The sequence below is a fragment of the Drosophila ficusphila genome, unplaced genomic scaffold, assembly GCF_018152265.1.
Source record: "Drosophila ficusphila isolate 14025-0441.05 unplaced genomic scaffold, ASM1815226v1 contig_791, whole genome shotgun sequence".
Classification (NCBI taxonomy): Eukaryota; Metazoa; Arthropoda; class Insecta; order Diptera; family Drosophilidae; genus Drosophila; species Drosophila ficusphila.
Window position 1 is genome coordinate 22,924,717 of NW_025064737.1, and position 21,820 is coordinate 22,946,536.

General features: G+C 42.5%; 3 protein-coding genes across 8 annotated transcripts; 1 reads left to right on the forward strand and 2 right to left on the reverse strand.

Moving 5' to 3' along the window:
- Positions 1–87: 87 nt before the first annotated feature.
- Positions 88–7,359, reverse strand: LOC108088525 (alpha-1,6-mannosyl-glycoprotein 2-beta-N-acetylglucosaminyltransferase). Of its 3 annotated transcripts, XM_017186366.2 has the most exons (11): positions 6,826–7,359; positions 4,468–4,559; positions 4,275–4,403; positions 4,063–4,212; positions 3,818–4,002; positions 3,517–3,758; positions 3,301–3,446; positions 3,080–3,240; positions 2,402–2,752; positions 1,171–1,385; positions 88–1,099 (listed from the first exon to the last, which is right to left on the reverse strand). In XM_017186366.2, the coding sequence occupies exons 2-11, from the start codon at positions 4,481–4,483 to the stop codon at positions 877–879; spliced, it is 1,818 nt and encodes a 605-aa protein (XP_017041855.1). In that variant the 5' UTR covers positions 4,484–4,559; positions 6,826–7,359; the 3' UTR covers positions 88–876. The 3 variants fall into 3 exon arrangements, with proteins under 3 accessions (XP_017041855.1, XP_017041857.1, XP_017041856.1); XM_017186368.2 differs by lacking the exon at positions 2,402–2,752 and having other exon boundaries at positions 6,826–7,358; XM_017186367.1 differs by lacking the exon at positions 6,826–7,359 and having other exon boundaries at positions 4,468–4,573.
- Positions 7,360–7,618: 259 nt separating this feature from the next.
- On the forward strand, positions 7,619–19,511 carry LOC108088499 (axin). Of its 4 annotated transcripts, none has more exons than XM_017186325.2 (13): positions 7,620–8,524; positions 9,565–9,728; positions 10,246–10,319; positions 15,362–15,644; positions 15,705–15,937; positions 15,994–16,686; positions 17,308–17,445; positions 17,557–17,653; positions 17,726–17,857; positions 17,920–18,178; positions 18,236–18,380; positions 18,446–18,790; positions 18,850–19,511. In XM_017186325.2, exons 4-13 carry the CDS (start codon positions 15,549–15,551, stop codon positions 18,974–18,976), a joined length of 2,265 nt encoding a protein of 754 aa, XP_017041814.1. In that variant the 5' UTR covers positions 7,620–8,524; positions 9,565–9,728; positions 10,246–10,319; positions 15,362–15,548; the 3' UTR covers positions 18,977–19,511. The 4 variants fall into 4 exon arrangements, with proteins under 4 accessions (XP_017041817.1, XP_017041818.1, XP_017041814.1 ...); XM_017186327.2 differs by having other exon boundaries at positions 18,464–18,790; XM_017186328.2 differs by lacking the exon at positions 17,308–17,445 and having other exon boundaries at positions 7,619–8,524.
- Positions 19,512–19,568: 57 nt separating this feature from the next.
- LOC108088500 (zinc finger protein 771) lies at positions 19,569–21,495 on the reverse strand. The gene has a single exon (XM_017186330.1). The coding sequence runs from the start codon at positions 21,421–21,423 to the stop codon at positions 20,062–20,064; it is 1,362 nt and encodes a 453-aa protein (XP_017041819.1). The 5' UTR covers positions 21,424–21,495; the 3' UTR covers positions 19,569–20,061.
- Between the last annotated feature and the right edge of the window lie 325 nt (positions 21,496–21,820).

Genomic DNA, 21,820 nt, shown 5'->3' on the forward strand with positions numbered 1-21,820 from the left:
GATAAGAGCGCCAAATTAAAAAACTGATAAGGGTAATTTGTTAAATTAGTGTTCTTTTTGTACATATTTGAAAAAAGTTGAGACTGGTAGAGCATTTTCTTGGCGTTTATTTACTAAGATTATTCGTTTAATTAATCAAAATTCCTAATACATAAAAGCGGTTTGGACTAACGATTAAAAAATAACAAATTACACTCCGCGTTTACATCATAAAAAGACCTTATGAAATGTATACAACGCAATTCATCTATTTACAGGCTTAAAATGTAGGACTTTAGGATATATCAAAAGTTTTATCTATGTGTTAATGCATGTGCATGTGGTACATTGCTATGACTAGTTTATGCGATTTGCTGCCTCTAGACTCGAGTTACGTGACCGTTTACAAAACGGCTTCGGCACAATCTGGGGATACGATTTAAATATAGTTATTCTTTAGTATTCGTAGGATTAGTTTCAGTTATAAGGATTACTACCCCGTCGCCCGAACCTCTGACGATCTTTGAATCTGGACGGAGCCTAAAGAATACAAAGTGATTATCGACGAGCTGAAGGGCAAACGGTTCAAGGTAGGAGATTACAACACGGCGTTATATTTGTATCAATGTGACTAGAGCATTACTTATAGTATGAGTTGTGCAGCGCCCAAGGCGAGGGTCTTTGGGCTTCTGGCTTCGATAATTTTCGGTTAGTTAGCTGATACGGAGTACTTGCTGAATGTTCGTTTACAGTGTTTAAGGCTACTGCTTAATATTCCTACTTAGATAATGCTATGAGCTAGGCTTCCTGGCTTCCTACTGACTGCGTGATTGGTTTCCGTTTCCGGTTTCGCCTCCTTTGGCGGTTTATGTTCTGGGTACTGGCTTTCCTGGCCTTTTACCTTGTGGGCAGCGTCATGTTTAGGCACAGCTCATGATCCCGCAGATCGCCCCATCCTCCGTTGCCCTTCCGTAGTTTCGACTTTTTCATTAAACTGGGCACGGTTAAGGTAAGGGAACGCGGGAAGAGCTGGTGCGAGTTCTTGGCGATCCGCAGGACGTGCTGCACCTTTGAGATCACCTGGTTGGACTCGCAGTTCTTGTTCTTGTGGTGAACGCCACTGGAAGAAATTAGGTAAATCAATATTAAAAATGTGTTTATAACCACACAAGGTTTCTTTTTTACGCTCACCATTCTCCGATGTGAAATACCCGCGGACCTTTGACGATCATCGCGTGGAGTTTTCGCTTCAGACATTGCTGGGAAACATGTTGCAGAGACCAATCCCAGTTGTAATCATCGTAGGTGCAAAAATGGCGGGCACACTTCCGGATATGCGACCAGGTGGTGCGATTAAAGGCGAAGCCCATGTTGTGCTTGCTACTGACCCAGGGCATAACCTCCACCTGTCGAAGAGAAAAACCGTGTTAACTACGCATATTGGATACAAACAAAGGTGCAACAATATTAAAAAACGGATAATCAAAAGTTGAGGAGTGGGTGGCATGCAAATTTAATTCGATTCTGTTCGCCTAATGGGGTCAGTTTTAATAATAGGGCACTTCAAGTGGTTGCCAAGGAGCACTGCCTTCGTTCTGCGCTAATCACTAGTGCAAAGCCGTGTTTTCAGATTGGGTACAGTACGCGCCATACCAAATACCTTGCCGTAATCATCGATGATGCTCTGCCTGTCGATCTTCGCGGTGCGTACGCGGGCGTGCAACTGGCATATCGAATCGGTTCGGTTCGGATCAGATCAGGAGCGGATCGGATCGGAGAGGTAAGCATGCCATTACAGACATATAGACAAGTACAATTAAACACAACAGTCAACAAAATTACAACAACAAAGAGGCAGTAATGGGAAATCTCGGTAGATATATAGTAGTTATTTCACAGGGTACGTGCTTTGATACTAGTTATTAGTTACTTTAAGCTTTTATGAGGTGAACAGTTTTGAATCTATAAACAAGTTATGCATTTTCATGAGTTTCTAATCAGATCACGTTCGGTTTATACTTTAGCTATACGATTTTAGATATTTTAGCCGGGCTTTACAAATGGTTTCTATTAAATTCGTCTACCCATAAGCATTACAAAATTTAAATAACCACAAAAGGGTAAACTTGTTTAGCTAATCGCTTTAGAACGTATCGTACCCCACCTGGTTAAGAAATAATATATTATTCTTTCCCATTACTGCCAAAAGGAGGATAGCATATAGGGGATAGTACAGATCATGCAGAATTGCCAAAGCGTTAATGGATGGGCTATGCAACAAAGAAATGGGAGACAATCTACGGCAAACAGGGTGATGGATTCAGGCAGGTTTTCCGGCTAGGAATGATTTGGAGCTTGGAGCGGCTGGTGCGGTTAACAAGGATCTCGGGGATCCCCAGAGCTAGCGGAGCGGTGACGCTACCTTCTGATAGACGGAATACAATGACGGCAGGACATGATAGTTCCATGTTTGTGCACCATTTTTGCTGCTGCTATGGCTACTTTGCTCGTTATTATTGGTGGTGTCGGATGTGGCGGCGGTGGCGGTGACAGTGTTGATGAGGTTGCCCCGCTTGTTACTGGTATCACTGGCTCTCTGGTTGTCAGCGGTGTCGCCCACATAGACTTTGGATGACGGTGGTGATTGCGCAGATGATGAGGAGGAATAGGAGGACGACACAGCTAATTGCACAGAGTTTCTATTTTTATTCCTATTGTATCCTAATAGACTGTTTGTCGAGATCAGCGAGGAAGCATAGGATTTCTTGTTAGTCTGCGTGCCAGAATTCGGAATAGAACAGATACATATGATAAATTACAATAGTCAGATGAGTTTTGTCTAGATTAACACATTGCTGAGTGTGTGTGTGGGTCTATGATCGAATAACTGGCGTCCATTCGGGCAAAGTCCTTGCCACAATGGCTTGCCATCACAAGTCCCATTTGAATGAATGGGTTGTATGCGTTTTGAATGAATGTGTGTGTTTTGTAGCAACGAAAGCTTGAAGGATATACATAAGATAGGCTCGAAGCACTCTCTGAATTTTCGCAGCCAATGGTCTAGCATTAAAGGAGGTGACTGTTTCGCCCCATTTCTCACCTTGCTGTGGTACGTGTAGTAGTTGAAGGTCTTGAGATAGGTGCCCAGGGATAGCACGTTGCACTGGGGGCACAAGTCTTTGGTTCGTTGCTGCATCATGGCCAGCAGGTATAAGAAGTCTTCGGCCACATAGTGGTCTTCCTCGAGGAATAAGACCAAGCCTGTGAAACGAATGGGAGTTATTTACCAAGGATTAAATGTTGATATTGACTTGTATTTACCTGTATGATAGCGGGTCACCTCGAGTTCATTGAACACTCGGTTCGCTTTCCAAATCCAGTGGTGCTTTGTCTGCGTAAACTTTGCCTCCCGATAGTGGCCATAGAGATCGGGGTACATGGCATTGTTGCAGTTGGTAATAAGAGCCCTGAAATACATTTATCCAATACATTATGAAATCGAAATAAATAAGATATATGAAGTTTTCTTCAACTTACTGCTCCTTTTTAATGTTCCTCGGGCAGTCGTTCGGATCCACGCCAGGATACTCGTTAGGATGTGTCTGTATGGAGTACGGATAGAAAATCTGCATCACCTTGCAGAAATCGATCTGCTGAACCAGGTCGTTGATGTCGTCGTCGTAATAGTCATGCGAGAACACCAGTAGCACCTTGGAAATATCTCTAGCCTGCGCCAGACTTACAATCAAGTGGCGCAAATAGGTTATCCTCGTATGCACCTGAGATTTAAATTTATTTATTACAAATCAGTTTTCTTGTCAAATATATATCCTCTTACCTGGACAACAATTATCACAGAGTCGTTTTGCAGGGGCCCGAACACATCCTCATTTAGCACCGACTGCATATCGTTGTACCTCACGATCTGACGCTTTATCTCCGTAATATTCGGAGGATGATAGACATCAAAGCTGATTGTGGTGGCAGTAGCAGCTCCCGAACTACTTGCATTCAGCAGCAGGGCTAAAAAGTATAATTAGAACTAATAACAACTGATTCATATAATATTTTTTAAGATCTTACCCCCTCCGGAAATAACTCCTGCACCCGAAGTGGTGTGATTACGGGAATGGGGCGTCAGATATTTGTGAAGAGTGGCGGGCACCATGGCCAAAATGGCATCATCCGAGTCATTGGTGACCGCATCGCCCAAAACGTTGTCCCGCGAGTCCACTGGGGAGGGATTTGAGTATACATTTTGTAGCCACTACCCAGAATTGTAAGCAATAACTTACAGTAGTTAAAATTGTGGTACTGCAGCAGACCAAAGATGCAGAGGGCCAGCAGGAACAAACTCCGCATGTAGAAGTTGTTGCGCTTGCGTCCCATTGCTCCAGTGTTCGGCAGGGGGATCAGAATGCGACCTGTTCAACACCAAACGGATTTAGCATGGCTGGCTTTCTTAATTCGGGATCTCGTTTCAATTACCCCTCATTTTCGACATTTTTGCGACTCGTTATCGTCTTCCGGAATCAAACAACTAGCTGGAGCTCACTGGAAATGGGCCCTTATCTCGCCATCTGCAATGGAGCAACTACAATTATTATAGAAATTCAATTTTCTCAGAATTTGATAAGCACAGCCAATTTGATTATGACGTTTACTTGTAGTATGCACCTATCAAATGAGTTTTTTGTAAGTAAAAAGTAAGTTAGCAAATTACTATTCAGTGATTCAAATACATACAGTAGAATAACGAAATAACATCCGATTCGGGAAAGTCAAAACGAGAACATCTTAATGTATCAACATTTTTTTGGGGGGGCTCTCTCTAATGAAATCTATAAGTGCTCAGGCTCTCCTGGGCTGATCCGCACAATGGGAATGCTAATCAGAAGAGTAACGAGTACGCAAATTCAATTGCACGTCGGCCTCCGGATCTCGAATCTCGGATCCATACTTGGCACTGGGCACTTGGCACTTGAGTTTAATTAGCAATGGAGGCTTACTGGTCTCCGGATGAATGGGGATGAGTCGGGGGGACAGAGGAACAGCATGTAGTCGCTGCATGGAGCACCGCACGCAGCCGGGGAGCCTGTAAAGTGGGCGGACCGTAGTCTGAAATCAGAAATCTGAATTCCGCGGCCTCGCGTCAATTGGCATAAAAATAGATTCGGCAGCGGGTGGCTCAGCGAAATATTTAACAAGTGAAACGGTTTTGCTTCGAGGAAGCGCAATTTATGTGGCAGAAACAGGAAAAAACTAGATAATGCTGCGACACCACGAATCGTGTAATGATATGTTTACTTGGGAATTGCGGGGGCGTTGCTAGCGGTCTACGCAATGACCCATTTAGAATTATGCTAATAATTATTTAAAGGGAGTCAGAGATATTCATCAGGTTATTTAACAAAATGGATCAATAAAAAATTAATATCAGTTATTTGTCTATTAACATTTTCTCGGATTAAAGAATTAATCCGAGAGGTATAAGAATCATTCATATAAAAAAGCCTCCGAGAATAATAACTCATATGCGCTTGTGCCAAACAGGGTCCAAATGTTAACCTTGAAATAACAAAAAAAAAAAAACGTATCCATTTTTCTCGTACTAAGCTTTTCCTTAACGGGCTACACTAATTCCTTCACACTTTCCCCCGATATTTTAGTAGTTTGTTATGTCGTCAACCTGTCGCCAGTCCAAAGCAGTTTTTTCACAAGTGTACATTCAAGTCACATGTGAATTTAATTTAGACGCACAACCAAAACATACTTATTTAGATGTTGGTGGATTGACTGTTGATTTAATGATATCAGATACACAGTGTTTCCCTGTCAACATAAAAACTAACCAATGGAAAATGCAAATGTGGAGTTCTTTATTTCTGGAATCTCCCTCTTCAAATGAATACCTAATTACGCCCCTTAGTGCCAGCCAGCTAATTATTATGTTTCCTGGTAACGTCAAGTTGACGCACTTTAACGAACAAAATCAATGAACCTACCATTAATGGCATGCCTCTGCCCCTTTATTAATAAATTGTAAGTGGGCCAATTGACGATAGAATCCGACTTTGAAATTTATGGGGTGAAGGGAGATTGCGGAAAAAATCTAGAAAATGAATTGCACTGAAATAAATTCTTTCATAACGTACTTTTTTCTAATCGGTAAAACGTTGCTGTAAAACTTTAATGTATTATGTATTATGAAAAAAATGATTAAAAACTCTAACTCTCCAAGTAATCTTATAATCTCTATATCTTTAATTTATACTAGCGCTTTTACCCGCAGACCATTGACATCGTTGTAAATTTATGAATGAAACATTTATTGTTTCCGTTTTTGGATGACATGGGCGATAAAATCCGAAACATATTTTGAGATGATGAAAATACGAATGGAAGTGAGCTCTGATTTAAGAAACTTTAAAAAGCTCAGCTAATTCCTACGAATGCAAAGTAAATAGCGTTCACAATTTTTCAAGAATATAAAATATAATGAATTTAAATGAACAAATAACAAATAAAATATGATACTTATTCTCTGTGTAGGAACGACCACTACTCGTAAGTGCAGAGACTTTTTTTGGTTCGACAGGGTGTGGCGGGGGGCCTTAAGTGGTCGAAAGGGGCGTGAGGTCGAACAGGTATTTTCGGTTTAGTTGTTACGAAATAAATGGCAAAAATTGTCATGCCGAAGCGAAACCAAAACAAAACACACGAAAACGCAGGCAAATGCGCCGTTTACTTTGCACTGTTTTTATGGGTGGTTTTAACGACTTTCGGTGACTTTCGGTTTTATTTTTTTTCCGTGCGCGTTAATTGTTTGGGGTCAAATGGACGCACCTTTGGTTGATTTACCGACCAGTTCGGCTCCTTCCAAGGACTCAAAATCCTCCATTATTTTGTGGTCCCCAGTTTTGCTGCGGTCAATCGATTTTTCAGATGCCTCCAAGAAATCCAAATGCAGCGTAACGAGTTCTTTGCTTTTGTTCGAATTTTCGGGCATTTCGCAATATATAAATAGATATTAATCCCAGACGGATAAAAACATTAACTTTTAGCCTTGTTTGTTTTTATTTTTGTTGTGGTTTTTGCAGCCCAAACTCTTGCATTTTCGGTACACACACATACTAACAGCTGCTACGGCCGCAGCTGCACACACACACACGCATAGCGGACAAACGGGCATCTCTTTTCATCTCACTGTTCCGCACATTTTTCACATTTCCCGGTTTTGTTTTTTCTTCCGCTTTATGTAAATTTGTGTATTCAGTTTTCACTTTCGTTTGGCCAACAACAAAGCTCGCGATCGAGTATCTCAGGTTGGCCGTCCGTTACGAACGAGTATCTGTATCTCATAGAGCGCGCATCTCAAAAGGCAACACAAACAGCTGTTGGAGCAGAGGTGGCCTGCCATCGATAAGTTTCAGGGTGAAGACGATAAGTGTAAGCTGTTATTATTATTTTAAGTTTAACTCTTTTGGTCAGAAAGCTGTGATTTTAATCAAAAAAACTGGTGGTATATTACAATAAACCGAATTTTTGAAGTTATTTGATTCCAAATAAGATTGCTGCAGCCCTGGATCCCGGACAACTAGTTCCTCGGTTCACCAGCCCTTAAGCAATGGACCCCAGCAATCGAACTAGTTCGATTCCGAACCACGCAACTCTAGCATGTAATCGTTCGTCTCGCCGTCTAACATTTGTGTTTTGCCATTCAATAAATCTATTATTTACCACTAAATAAGCGGTACTACATTGTTCGGAAAGTGTCCGCGGTCTGGGGACTCGAACCAGTCAAGGAGTACAACGAATCTGCAACGATACGTCCATTAAAATCGAAAGGAAAGGCAGCTGAAGCAGAGCCCAGCAAAAGCAACAGCAACAAAATACACAAAATAAAAGAAGCAGCAGACGGAAAAGTGTTTAAACGGTTGAGAACTGAACGAGGAGGCGAATATACACGGATTTCTGAAAGTGCAGGACCGAAAGACAGCGAAAATGCTTTAGAGGGCGGCGGTGGTGCATGATTTTCTCCCTTCGGAGAGACCAGAGTTGCCAGAGGACGAGGATGGCTCCTGGCGCACCAAGAAGCTAAAGCCATTTAGTCCATATAAATTCCACATAACGAATCGGGATACACGGCCAAGATCCCCGCCAGAGGATCCACGAGCTCGGTGCTACATCCTGCAGCCTTGTTTAGCATTTAATCCGGTCACTGTGCCTGCGCCTTGTTAACCACATTTTCTTGTTTACGTTTGCCTGTTTGTTGAACTCTCCACGAATCGTCCTTCCATTAATTGTTAGTTACGAATCCCTCTCTCGTTGAGCACACAAATCAAAATGAAAGCATCATCCTCGTCGGTATCGAAATTGAAATCGAAGCGTCCAGCCGATAAAGCTACAATCAAATTACTCCCGTCCAAACCCACCTCGTCATTGTCACCGCCATCGGAGATTGAAGCCAGGGTCGCCAGGATTTCGCCAGGATCAGTCGTCTGCCATCCCAATTGAGTGAGGCCAAGGATACACGAATCTAAGGGTAGGTATCTGTTCTGAATAAGTACGTTAAATCAATAACTAATAGTCCAATTTCCTTATTTAGTCTACTAAATCATCCTTTGATAGAGTTTACGAGTCATAACAGAGTGGGAGATGGATAATCAGATTTGCATGGCACATTGGATTTTATGTTATAATAAAGTTCTGGAGGCTAACCTATTGTTAGGAGTGCAGAATATTTGTTTGCCACGATAGAAATCAATTATATGAGTCTGTGTCAGTGTTTATAGATCCGATTTTCTAAGGAACAACTTGAAAAATTTTTGATGAGGCACACTATACTTGTTTAAAATGTTTGTAAATAAATTTTCAACCCAGCTGCTTAACTTCTTGGTTATGCATCTAATTATGAAGGAAAATTGTTTTCTGATCAAAACTTTAGTATTCTAAACAATAATTTGACATTTTATGGCATAACGCTGTTTATCACATTAAACATAAATATAGCAAAATCTTATTGCTTGGCAATGCAAAGTTTCATATTTTTTGGCAGAATTGCTTATAATTGTAATATTTTTTTTTTATGAATCTTAACTCTTAAGCGATTGAGACAATAAGACAAAAGAATACTGTGTAGTCTAAAATATAGTACAGTAGAATCCGCTTATAGCAACTTTCAAGGGACTGACGAGTTTTCGTCGTTATACCCGGAAGACGCACTAAGTTAAAGGATATAAGTGTATAAGTCTGTCTGGGGGCCAATCAAGCCATCGAGTTTTCTTCGCAATACCCGGACGGACACTATAAGCGGAGTCGTTATTACAGGATTCTACTGTATTAGTTGCCTCCACCATGCAAATCATATTTTTTTTAACTCCCAATAACTTTAAAAAATACGGGATAATCTAAACTATTTTTAAAACGCCAAGAAACCCATTTAGTTCAAATTTCAACAATTGGAACACAAGAGTTATCTATTATATGTATAAGGCTATCCGTTTCATCTTATTCAATACTGATTATATCCATATTTGCCTTAATATTATATTCATAAAAAAAATTTATTTTCTCTGCTTTTAGGTACTGCATGTACTACATCAACTGTAATATAAGACAAATAGAAAATAAAGCGAATAAGGTTAAGTTAGTGAAACCAGGGTTAAACATTTCTTCAATTCGGACAACGCAGCGTGTTGAATTCATATATTCTCTAATATTGGCCATTTCTCACTTGAGTTAAATCGGTAAGTGTTTTATTTGCTTTATATTCATACCACCTTCATCGGAATTCTTTATATTTATTTGAGCGTATATTGAATGCACCCGTGCGAGAACAATTTTGTCTTTTCCTCAAATTCAATATCAAAGGGTTGTTGAATAACGCGTGGGGGAAAATATATTCACTTGGTTGTTTTAAAGAATGCAATACCATAAACACAATTAGTTTTGTTCAGCATTGTAGTAAATCGGGCGCAGATTATTAAAAATATATTATATAATCTAAAAAAAATCGAAGTTCAAAATCAAATCAGCTGTGCAGAGTTTTGAAAAATAACTTTTGGCGATTAAAACTTAACCCATTGAAGCCCAGACTTCTTGTCAGAAAACTTCAGATTTTTTCTTAAGAATTTCACGACTTTAAAAAGTACGACACCACCTAGTTAAAATCAATTTTTAATTTCTAAGTTTTAAGTTTTGTGTTTATCTGCTCAGTTAAATATTCATTTGCTGATTTTTATACAATATACGTTCATTTTTCAGGAACTACTGGAACTTCTTTGGAAATCCAATCTTCCCTCGATTTTCGTGTTGAATTTTGTATGCAAATTATAAATGTGAGTAAGCAACTTTTATACTTTTTTTCTTATTTCAAATCCGAAATCTTTTTTTTAATATTTTGTTATATTCAATAAACAAACAAAATTAAATTATAATATATTTATTTTAATGCGAAATAATTTATTGTCTCTCTCGCAATTCTCTTTCGTTTCTAGACTTAATTACTTTGAATTATTCATCTTCATGATATTATAAATATCATATTTTAATAAATTATGACAGTTTTATAGACAATTTAAAGATCATTCAAATCGAAAAAAAAAAAATATTTTCTACATCGCAGTTAACTTTAAAACACTTTTCATTTTGGGGTGCGCCACTTAAATTAAGTGCTATCATTTTTGCTTGGTCACGTCAGTTGTGCAATACTGCCAGATAAATGAGTTTCCGTAGTCCTGCAGACCCACAACAGTTTTCAATGCCGAGTCCACAACAGTTTGATGTCCTTGCAATGGGCGTTGCACCTGAAAAGTGAGCGCTTCCGAGCTGAACTTTTCTGGCTTTGCTGGCAACTTTTGCCGCGAACAAAGTGCCACTATTGACCTTCGGCAATACTCGCAGCCGTAGTGAGTATTTTTCCGTAATTTTCCCCCAGTTTTGCCAGGCCAGCCAAGTCTAGACTGGCATCAGACGCCCGTTCATCAGGTTCGGTTCAGCAATGGCGGTCTTAACCTCATTAGAAACAAACGAGGCCTGCCGCCGGTCGCCCCTCCCTTCAGTATTGTTTTCAAACTTATTCGAAAATAATTTCCACATTTGTGTTTAGGGGAGGAAATGAAATCTGGAGGAGGGTCTTCCAAACTCAACCCTTGCCCCATCCCTCAATATTTTGGATTACAAATAAAACCCATCTCCGCTGCTCTGTTTATATACAATAAGGACGGGCGTCTGATTTTTCCTTTGCTATGGGACTCTGGCAGTGGGCCAGGACTTGGTTTGGGGTCTGAGGACTAAGGACTGGGGACTGAGGACTAAATCTGGACCTGCGCATATTGGTTGCACACAATGACTCCTATTCGCCTGCTGCCGTCTCGCTTGCACCGCCGCAACCACGGACACTTTGAAAAGAACATCCTTTGTGTGTTGTTGTACAATGTACATGAAGCATCATTATGTTGGAGGTCGTCCCCACCGCCGGCACTCGTACTCTAGCTCTTCGCTCGGGCAGTCCATCAACAGCTGGTCGGGAACTTCGAGGGGCACTGGTGGTGATCTACTAGGAAAAAATATCAGCCTAGTCGATCAATCTAATCAAAGTATGGCTAGGTCTATCAGAAAAGCTTCAATGTCATTAGAGATTATAAATAAATATTTATTCGAGGCTCTCCAAAGTGCTGGCAATTAACAGTTTACAGAATGGTTAAATTATACAAACATAAGTTAAATCAACATAAGTCTGATAAAAGTCTTTTATCTCTCTAAAATTGCAATCCTAATTTTATGAACGTAATCAATTTTTAACTATTATTAGGTACTTATGTATATATTATCCAACAATCATTGATATTTACAATATAACGTTAGAAATAACAGATTATATTGTTTCAGTTTTTGACGTTTTTAGAAAACTAGGTAATATTCTACGCTTACAAATAATAGCACAAAGTGAATTATAAAATATATAATTGGTAGTCCAGCTATATTTAATGCATTGATTTCCCATTGCAGCTAAATTTGCAAGCTAGGATTAAATTGATAGCTTCCATTTTTGTTCTCTGTGTTGCACCGACTCTGATTGCTCGTCAATTAGTTCGATATCCGTACATAAACGACGTAGGCGCCATCCTGGATGTCCGCATGCAACAATTGTGAGTGGGAGCAGACGAGGCTGGAAGTGGGAATGGGGAGGCAGTGAGATGGGAGATGGGCCGGGCAACCCCGAAATGGTTTATGTACTTTGCTTGGGCGCACATACATGGCTGCCAGGGTGAAATCTGCAGGCGCTGTCAACGCCGGATTGAGGATTCAAAACTTGGGACTCGTTCAGTTTGACTTTTCGCTTGTCAAGGCATTGTCACCAAATACTTTGTGCTCCGTGGCTCGTGCCAAAAGATCTGTCAACAATTAGTGGCGATAATAATCCGAAAAGTAGATCCCGCAGATCCCGAAGTGAACAATCTGTGTCGAGGAATTGTGAGTGCATCACAGGGAACTTATTGTCACTTGTTATACCGCAGCATACCTGAGGCTCGCAATCCTCAAAGAAAAAACGTAATCCTACGAGTACTTCGGCACCTGGGCAACCGTTTTCAGGAACTGTCTAAGCCTTAGCCTTCGGCCGATGATGATGGGAAGCCCTCATCTCACGCTAGACTTACCTGCCAATCATCAGAACTCATAACTTGAAAAGAATGGGGAATTATCCGGCGATGCGAACGCAATCTAATAGGGATAGAAAAATCATCATCTGCCCTCGAGGGGCTCTGCTCCTGTTTCATTGTTGTTTTTCGGCATTCGCTCACAACAAAATCAATAAGGATTTATTTAATTATTTCATAATTTCCGTTCAACTGCATTCGAACAACAGTGAAACAAAATAGTTCTTGGCAATCGTTTAATAGGGGTTGTACTTTAACTCAGAGTAGTTTCGGAATGTAATTCATGTTTATATTAAAAATAAATTAAGCGCTATTGAAAGTAGTTATCGACGAAAGAGAGAGGTGTGATTACCGGCGGATTTTTAAACGAAAATTATTTATGTTTTATAACGCTTTTGAACAAAATTAACCTTGCAAAAGCTACAAGATTATGTGCCAGGATATATAAAAAAAATCAACAAAAAATTTGTTGAATCAAACATCAATTTATTTCCTTAAACCGATTAGTGTTTGTATAAAAAAAGGTGCTGATGAAGATTGTTACAGCACTCTACAAGAGTAGATAAGGAATTGCTTAAGATTATTTGTTTTGAAGCCAGAAGTTATTTATTTTTTCTAATATTATAAATTACTTCAGTAACTTCGCCATAGAAGTCCTCTTAAAAGTAGGCTTTTAGCATTTACGAAACAACAATATAAAGATTTATTCGGCATGTAAGCTATATTTTTTATTTAAAAAACTATTGGAGTGAATTTAAAGAGTATGAGTACAGTTTATATTATATAAGCTATATGTTTTAAGTAAAAACTGTTGGATTAGTGAATTTAAAGAGTACAGGTATTGTTTGAAGAGTTCAAAACGTTTTGCCTTCTTGAATGATTAAGAAACAGCATAAATTACCTTAGCGGCTTAACGCAAAAGTCAAAGGTAATTCCCTCTTCTGTGTTTTCCGGGCCTCATTTTGCCATCATCGTGGTGGTCCTAAAAGCGCTAGTAAATAACTTTCTTTGTGACCCGAAAGAAAGCGGCTAGGGGCTTTCAGTAGCAATTACGCCATTAAGGTCGAGCCGAATCTTTGATGTCGGCGATGGCACTTGTAAGTCCTGAGATGCGCGGAACGCAAGGATGCCGAGATGCACCAAAGAGGTGCCGATTTCCCCTGCAGTTTGGCGTTGTCTTTGTGAATCCCTCTTGGCCACGGGGGAGACGTCGTCCTCAAGTGGCCGAAGCATGTCCTTCGTGTAAAAAAAACGCCGCCATCTCTAGTCCTTTTCTAGCTTACGAGCTTACGATTCCTTTGCGGTGCCGAGCGTTTTAATTGTGCCTTTCTTTGTTCTTTTCGCCGTAATGGAGTGCTATGCAAATGGCGTTTTGATGAATTTCCTTGGCTCTCCGCCGGCGCTATCGCTTTGTGGCTGTTCAGTTCCCCAGTTGTCCTGGCCCTTTTAAAACAACGAAAACAAACAACGGCATTCATCCCCTGTCATCAGTGGCTGTGTATGTGTGTCTGTAAGTCATGGCTGGCAGGGAAGTGCTGCCCGAACCCTTCTCCCTACCCTCTCCTCCGCTCCCCGGACCATATCCTTTGTGCTTTGTTGATGTAGTAGTCGCTGCTCTGTTGCTGGCGGTAATCTTATCCAGAGATGACTGATTTTAAACAGCTGAAAAAAGCTGTTTTTAGCCAGGAGTTATTAGAAGGGTACTCGAACTAGAAATTGATCTCAATATTAAAAGTTATCATAACGAGGCAAAAACTTTAAACTTCATAAAAATGCTCAAAGATCCTACAAAAATATATTTAATATTAGTGTTTTTTTTAAATAAAATTACAAGCTTTGTCATCGAAAAGAAAACAGTTAAGTTTGTTTTGAAATAACTGTTTTTGATATTGCTTTAATTTCCGCAGCAATAAGGTGGAGCTTTTTACTGAAAAAAGTCTAGACTGGCAGTTCTGCTCCGCACTTTATTGCAAAGGGGAGGGAAAAAGGAACAACGAAGAAAAGGGAACATTTTTGATTTACCAAAAGCGCGACGCGGTGCTTACTTTCTAGTTTTGGCCTGCTCTCGAACGCGTCAGACAGCTCGAGAGCTGAAAATACCGGAGGCACCAGGACTCTGAAGTCCTTGCCACCATCCCCGATATTGCGATGGTATTAGGGTGTGTGTGTGTGTTTGCCCGAGTGAGTGTGTGCGTATTTCGTGTTCAAATTTTGTACATAATGGATTATTGTCCTTTTTCCCTTTGCCATGCGCCCCGACTGCTGCATTGGTCGATATCGTCAACCAATCAAAAGCGCTCTCAAAATGGCCGCCGTTCGATTCCGCTCCTCACAGCGATTCCTCGTGCAATTTGCGTGTGCCCGTCGATGTTGATAAGAAAGGAGCAAAGGAGCCCTGCGTTGAAGCGCCGCTAAGTGGTCATTCAGCTTCCGCATCCTTGAAGGTTTCCCATTACGATTCCAATTACGAGACCAGTTTCGATTTCTGCACCGCAAATTGGAATCCCAGAATGGGAAAGTGGGCCACAAGTGCGGTATTAATGGGATGGGTCATAGCTTTCCTTCCCTTAAACTTAAATATATTAAATCTTTTTTGGTAATCAATGATTTATGATAGAATTTGAAAAATGTACCCCAAAACTTATGAAAAAAAATTATTAATATTTTATAACTCCTTTAAACAATATTGACATAAATCTGAATTTTCCCCTTTATTGCAGGCCTTGTCTAATTGCCTTCCAAATTCGCAAACGAGCGCATCTTCCATGTCCCAGATATTTTTAAAATACGGGCGTTTGTGATTTAAAACCGAGAACACGTTCGTTAATCGTAACTGGTAACTTTAGCGTAGGAATAGGTAAATAATTAGCAGCGATCGCTCGTCCTGGGAAGCCAATTTAGAGTGGCATGAGTGGCCATCCATCGGGACTCCGGAAACATGATGATAATGAGTGTAGTGGGCCACGACCACCTGTACCCGGAGAAGAGAGCCGTGTTAAAAAGGTGGGTAGACCATTTACAGAAGGGTTTCCCTCATTAAAAGCTAACCAACCGATCTGGTAGATGACCGAAGGGGTAGTAGATACCTCAAAGAATTCACCGCCATCCTACCTGAACTGGGCCCGGACGTTGAACCACCTGCTGGAGGACCGCGATGGGGTCGAGCTATTCAAGAAGTACGTCGAGGAGGAGGCGCCCGCCTACAACGACCACCTCAACTTTTACTTCGCCTGCGAGGGCCTCAAGCAGCAAACGGATCCGGAGAAGATTAAGCAGATAATCGGAGCGATCTATAGGTAACTTGTTGGTAACTATAATGAGAAACCATCTAGTTTAAATATCCGCTCGCCAGATTCCTGCGAAAGAGTCAGCTGTCCATCTCCGATGACCTGCGCGCCCAGATCAAGGCCATCAAGACGAATCCCGAGCTGCCGCTTAGCCCGCACATCTTCGATCCGATGCAGCGCCACGTGGAGGTCACCATCCGCGACAACATCTACCCGACGTTCCTCTGCTCGGAGATGTACATTCTGTACATCCAGCAGATGTCCGTCCAGCAGGAGCGCTGCAGCAGCAGCGGCGCCACGGGATCGGGAAGTGCCGGGAGCAGTGGCAGCGGTGGCAGCAGCCTCGTCGGCGCCTGCGCCCTTCCATCGACCAGTAGCGCCAAGCAACAGCAGCAGCAGCAGCTTCAGCAGCTGGTGCCGCCCGGTGCCTTCATCAACCTGCCGGTGAGCAGCGTGAGCGGGCCGCCAGCTGGCACTTGCAGTGCCAGCGGCAGTGTGTACGGTCCCTCGACGTCAGCCAGCTCGAGCGGCTCCATCAGCGCCACCGACACACTGCCCCGCAGCTCCACGCTGCCCACGCTGCACGAGGACTCGGTTCTGTCGCTCTGCGACGACTTCGAGAAGGTGCAGATGCAGGAGGGCGGCGGATCCCTGGGGTCCGTGGGCGCAGGTGCGCGGGCGCCCGACTACCCGATCCGACTGACGCGGGACCTACTAATAGCAACTCAGAAAAGAAGACTGGAAATCCGACCTCCCGGGTATGTAACTGCTGCTTTTTAACTACACTTAGGCTAGATAATATGTAAGTTAGTAGAAATCACGAATGAGTTGCCGTCACAATATAAAAGATATTACACTTCAGAACACAATTGGTTGGAAAAACATATATCGTTATTTATTTCTATGATTAGTGGCTAGAATATTTAAAACCACCCGAATTTATACCTCAGACGAGATCCACCACACTCTTATGTTTGTCTTAAGTTGTTTATTAATGATGATGATTTTCTGTGATTAACTCTTAATTTGTTACTTTTATTTCTTTTACTTTTTTACATATGTTGTACATGAACGCTCACCAAAAAACGCACGCCAAAAACAAAACAAAAACCCACCTGCATACTATATATACCGAACAAATGCCCCACCACAACACTCATTGGAACTCAAAACACCACCCGCATATGCATTGTACATATGTTTACCGTTACACTACTGACTCGATGAATATACATTTCGTTTACCTTATTTGTTTGAACATTTTTGTTTGTGGATCTTGACGAATCCCCTCACTCACATACAAACACACGATCACACAATCGGGCGCCATTGCATGGAAACAATATGTCCTGATCCCGGTTCGATCTGCATGCGAGTAGTGCCCACGGTTATGTGTACAATCCAAGCACTACGAACACCTCCTATGTGCCGAATTCGCGGGTTGATTCGGAGAGGGCCAGCGTTAGCTCCGGCGGACGCACCGACTCCGACACCATGTCGATATCCAGCTGTTCCATGTGAGTAAGGCTGCTGGCAGAGATGGCCTGCACTCCCAAAGGATTGTGATTTCCAGTCGAATAGCTCGCATCCCTTGGACAACTCGCCTGACTAATGATTCCGTTTTTCAGGGACGGTCGTCCGTACATACAACGCAGACACAGCTCCACGGAGAGCAAGGCGATTCGCCAGAGCGCGATGGCGAACAAGGAGACCAATACCTTTCAGGTAAATAAATAAATAAAAGGTACAAACTAAATTTACTTTCAATAATTTATCTGTGATTGTGACTTAAAACAGGTTATACCTCGCACACAACGACTACATTCGAACGAGCACAGGCCACTGAAAGAGGACGAGCTGGTGGCTCTGCTGATACCAAAACTAGAAGAAGTGAAGCGAAAGAGAGACCTGGAGGAAAGAGCCCGCGAGGTAAGCTCAAGATGAGATATTACTACAGGATACTATATTAACTAACCAATCTTCCATTGCAGAGAAATCCCGGAGCTGCGCTGCTGACCAACGAAAGATCCAGTGCCAGCGATCGAGCCTTTGCGGAGGCAATACGGGAAAAGTTTGCACTGGACGAGGACAACGACCAAGACATTCTGGACCAGCATGTGTCGCGGGTGTGGAAGGACCAAACGCCGCACCGATCGCCGGGAACGATGTCGCCCTGCCCACCAATTCCGTCGCGGAGACGCACAGCCACCCACGACTCGGGAATGGTCAGCGATGGCGCCATGAGTCTAAGTATGAGCAGAGAAACTTTTCAAGTCGAACGTAATATAAACATAAATCCCTCCAAAGGCGGTCACTCCATGAAGCACTCGAAGTCCATGCCGGATCACAGTTCCTGCTCGAGGAAGTTGACAAACAAATGGCCTTCCATGAACACAGACAGTGGCATAAGCATGTTCTCGGCCGACACTGTTACCAAGTACAAAGATGCGAGGTAGGTTAAAATGAAACTTCTACTAACCTAAAAGGATTTTAAACAAACACTCTACTAACTTAAAGCTCTCGATCTGGCTCTAGCACGGCCTCGAAACTGGAGGAGGCGAAACGAAGACTGGAAGACGAGCCGAGGCGCTCTCGTCGATACGCCCAACCGGGGATGCAGCACTTGTCGCAACAGCCGCTGGCCTCCTTCAGCAGCAGCAGCAGCGGCGGCAGCATCAGCCTGCCCCACCAGCACCAGCTCCAAAGCACGGCGCCGCCACCGCCTCTGCCGGCCAAGCCGCCGGAGACGATCGTGGTGTTCTCTTTTTGCGAGGAGCCTGTGCCCTACAGAATTAAAATACCCGGTACTCAGCCAACCCTGCGTCAGTTCAAGGACTATCTGCCCAGAAGAGGTCACTTTAGGTGGGTTATCTACTTTCCGACTTTATAAATTCGATGTCTAATTAATTTTCGACCCATAGATTCTTCTTCAAGACGCATTGCGAGGACCCGGACAGTCCAGTGATTCAGGAAGAGATTGTTAACGACTCCGACATACTGCCCCTATTCGGAGACAAAGCGATGGGTCTTGTCAAGCCATCCGATTAATATTTAAGCATTTAGCGTAGATTTTGTATTAAGGCAAATCGTGAGTGTGACTTGGTGCACTGATGCACTCGGTAAAGTACGATTAGCGATAACGAACGCACCAAGTGTACGCATCTTAGAGCTAGCAACTGGAGAAGCTATTTCCGACAAATCAAAAGCTATATATCTGTACGTGCGACCGGCTTTTGTAAGCATCACAAACTACTCTCTGCGGGGGCAATGTATTTTTCTGTACAACAAAACAACTAATTACCAGCCACCGAACAGGGGCTTCGAAATTTGTAAATCCATAATGAGAATTTGAAGCTACTGGCAGCGGAAAAGAATCCTCTTTATGTTGACACCTTGGAGACCGTACATCCAGAGTTCGAAAAGCGTTTTAGTCCCGCAGCAGCAGCGGGGGACTGAGATTATTAGGAACTGCACAAAAATCAATTTATTAAGAAGATTTATGGGTTTACCTCGATTGGGATTTGTTTGTTACTTTATACTAACTACGGACTGCCTGCAATAAATTTTGTTAATATTTTTGTAATGTGCATTTTATGATGATATGATGATATTAACAAAGTTCTATTCAACTCGACAAAAATCAAAAGATAATCTGTTTTATTTTTGTATAATCTATAACACAGCATACAACACTTAACATTTATGTATTTATACAATGTATTGTAATTGCGTCAATTGCATCTACCGATCTACCATTAGGCACATTTCATTTTCGAGTTCGATCTGTCCAGCAGTGACCAATATCGGGTATACAATTGCGTATTGGAGGCCGAAACGGACGATGTCGATCGATTGATTTATTTAATTAAGTTAATGCATACACATACTATACATATTTTTTTAAGAAAACTGAAATAACCGCAGAAATATGCAAATAACGGATAAATTTATTATATCAAACATATTTTATTTGTGAGCAAAATGCATATAGATTTAATAAAAAAGTACATGGATAGAACGTAATGAACTGATTTTATAAGGGTCTGATGATGATCACGATGAAGATAATTCGTCTTCGGTTCGTTCCGGTATTGAATCTTATGAAATTATCTACAATGTAATTCGATTGAGGGCTAAACTGCCGTGCAGTCGTCTTTTTGAATGTGGCTCACGTAGTTTTGCTCATTGATGAAGGTGTGCGTGCACTTGGAGCAGTGGTAGCGCCGATGGCGATTCGTTCCAGGACTCTCGTGCTCCCGCAAATGCGCCTTCATGTTGTACATCTGGGAGAACCGCTTGCTGCACACCGGACACGCAAACGGCTTATCGCCCGTGTGCGAACGCATGTGCCTTTCCAAATGGGCCTTGGTGCGGGTCTTGAAGCCGCATACCTGGCACTCCAGCCGCTTGGTTTCGTTGTCGTGGATCATCTTGTGCTTGTAGAGGGCTACCTTGTGGACGAATCGCTTGGAGCAGACTTCACACTGGTAAGGCGTCTCGCCCGTATGCCAGGCCATGTGGTGCTTCAGGCGGAACTTGCGGCTAAAGCGCTCTGGGCAAACGGGACAGGCGAACTGTTTGACCGGCTCGTGGTTCTGAAGGTGCCCTATGAATCCGGAGTAGGACTGCAGGGTCTTTCCGCACTGATCACAAACGTAGCCCGGAAAGTGCTCCCGTTTTGTGTGCGCATTGTAGGCGCGTCGGCTGGTGAACTTCTCAGAGCAACTGGGACACTGTATATTCACCGTATAGTCGCCGGAGCTGTCCTGATCCTGCTCCTGATCCTCACCATCCGATATTATGTATTCTATGGTGCCATCAAGATGGTCGTCAAAGTCGCTCATTGTGTCCTCCTTAAAGAAGTCGGCCTCTTGGATCTCATGCTTGGCATGCGGCGCCAGATCTTCTTCTTCCTCCCCCTCCTCCTCGTGGGTCTCTTCCTCATTAATGATAATCTCATTATCGATATCCAGTTCTAAGTCCACGGACTGGAATTCCTCATCCTCCTCTGATTGCTTAAGAATAAAGGTATGCTCCTCCTCGGCCACCTCCTCCTCGATGTTGGCTGGATCCACCAGGGTGACAGCCTCCGTTGTGGTGTCTAATTCCTGCAGCTCATGCTCTTCCTCCTCCTCCTGATCCACCAGCTCTTCATCAACCTCTATATTTCCATCGAACTTGGCAATATTGTGTTCTCCACCGATTTCTTGCTCCTTCACCTGCAACTCCTTGATTTCCTTGGACATGTAAGGACTGTGGATCAGCTCCAGGATCTCCTGGCGCAGCTTGCGCGCGATCTGTATGGACTTGTGGTACCTGGCCAGCTTCTCGCAGCATTTTTTGCAGATCGTCGAGGATTCCTCTGCGAGAACGTAGTCCGTGCCCCGCGTGCATTGCAGGACCAAATCGCTGATCAGCACCGGCGGATGACCAACGGTTTCCGTATGAATATTCTTGGGCACGCGAACAGAAAACTGGCAAATGCAACAATTCATTCTGGTCGACTCCGCTGAATTTTATTTACAAAATATCTTGGAATCGAGGGCTGGACCACTGCCGCAATTGCAAATCGGAACTTGACAATCGAACTGGATCCGATTAATTCGGCTGCTGTCTTCGCTACACTTCTCACCGATTTGTTTGGCGAGAAGATTTATTAGCTAGCTTAGGTGGGTGCATTCACTAGATGTCGATTTTGTACTTGTCCATTTAGGTGTTTGTATTTGCTATCTTGGGGAAAAACATTCGGTAGACTTGGAGGTGCGTCGGAAAGGTTGGAAAGTGCAATGGGAGACGGGTGTATCTGCTAAGTTTCTGTTTAAAAAATTTAACGTTCTATAGGTGGAAAAACATCGATATTTGCCGTGAAGAAATTTCCAAAGCACCGACGGT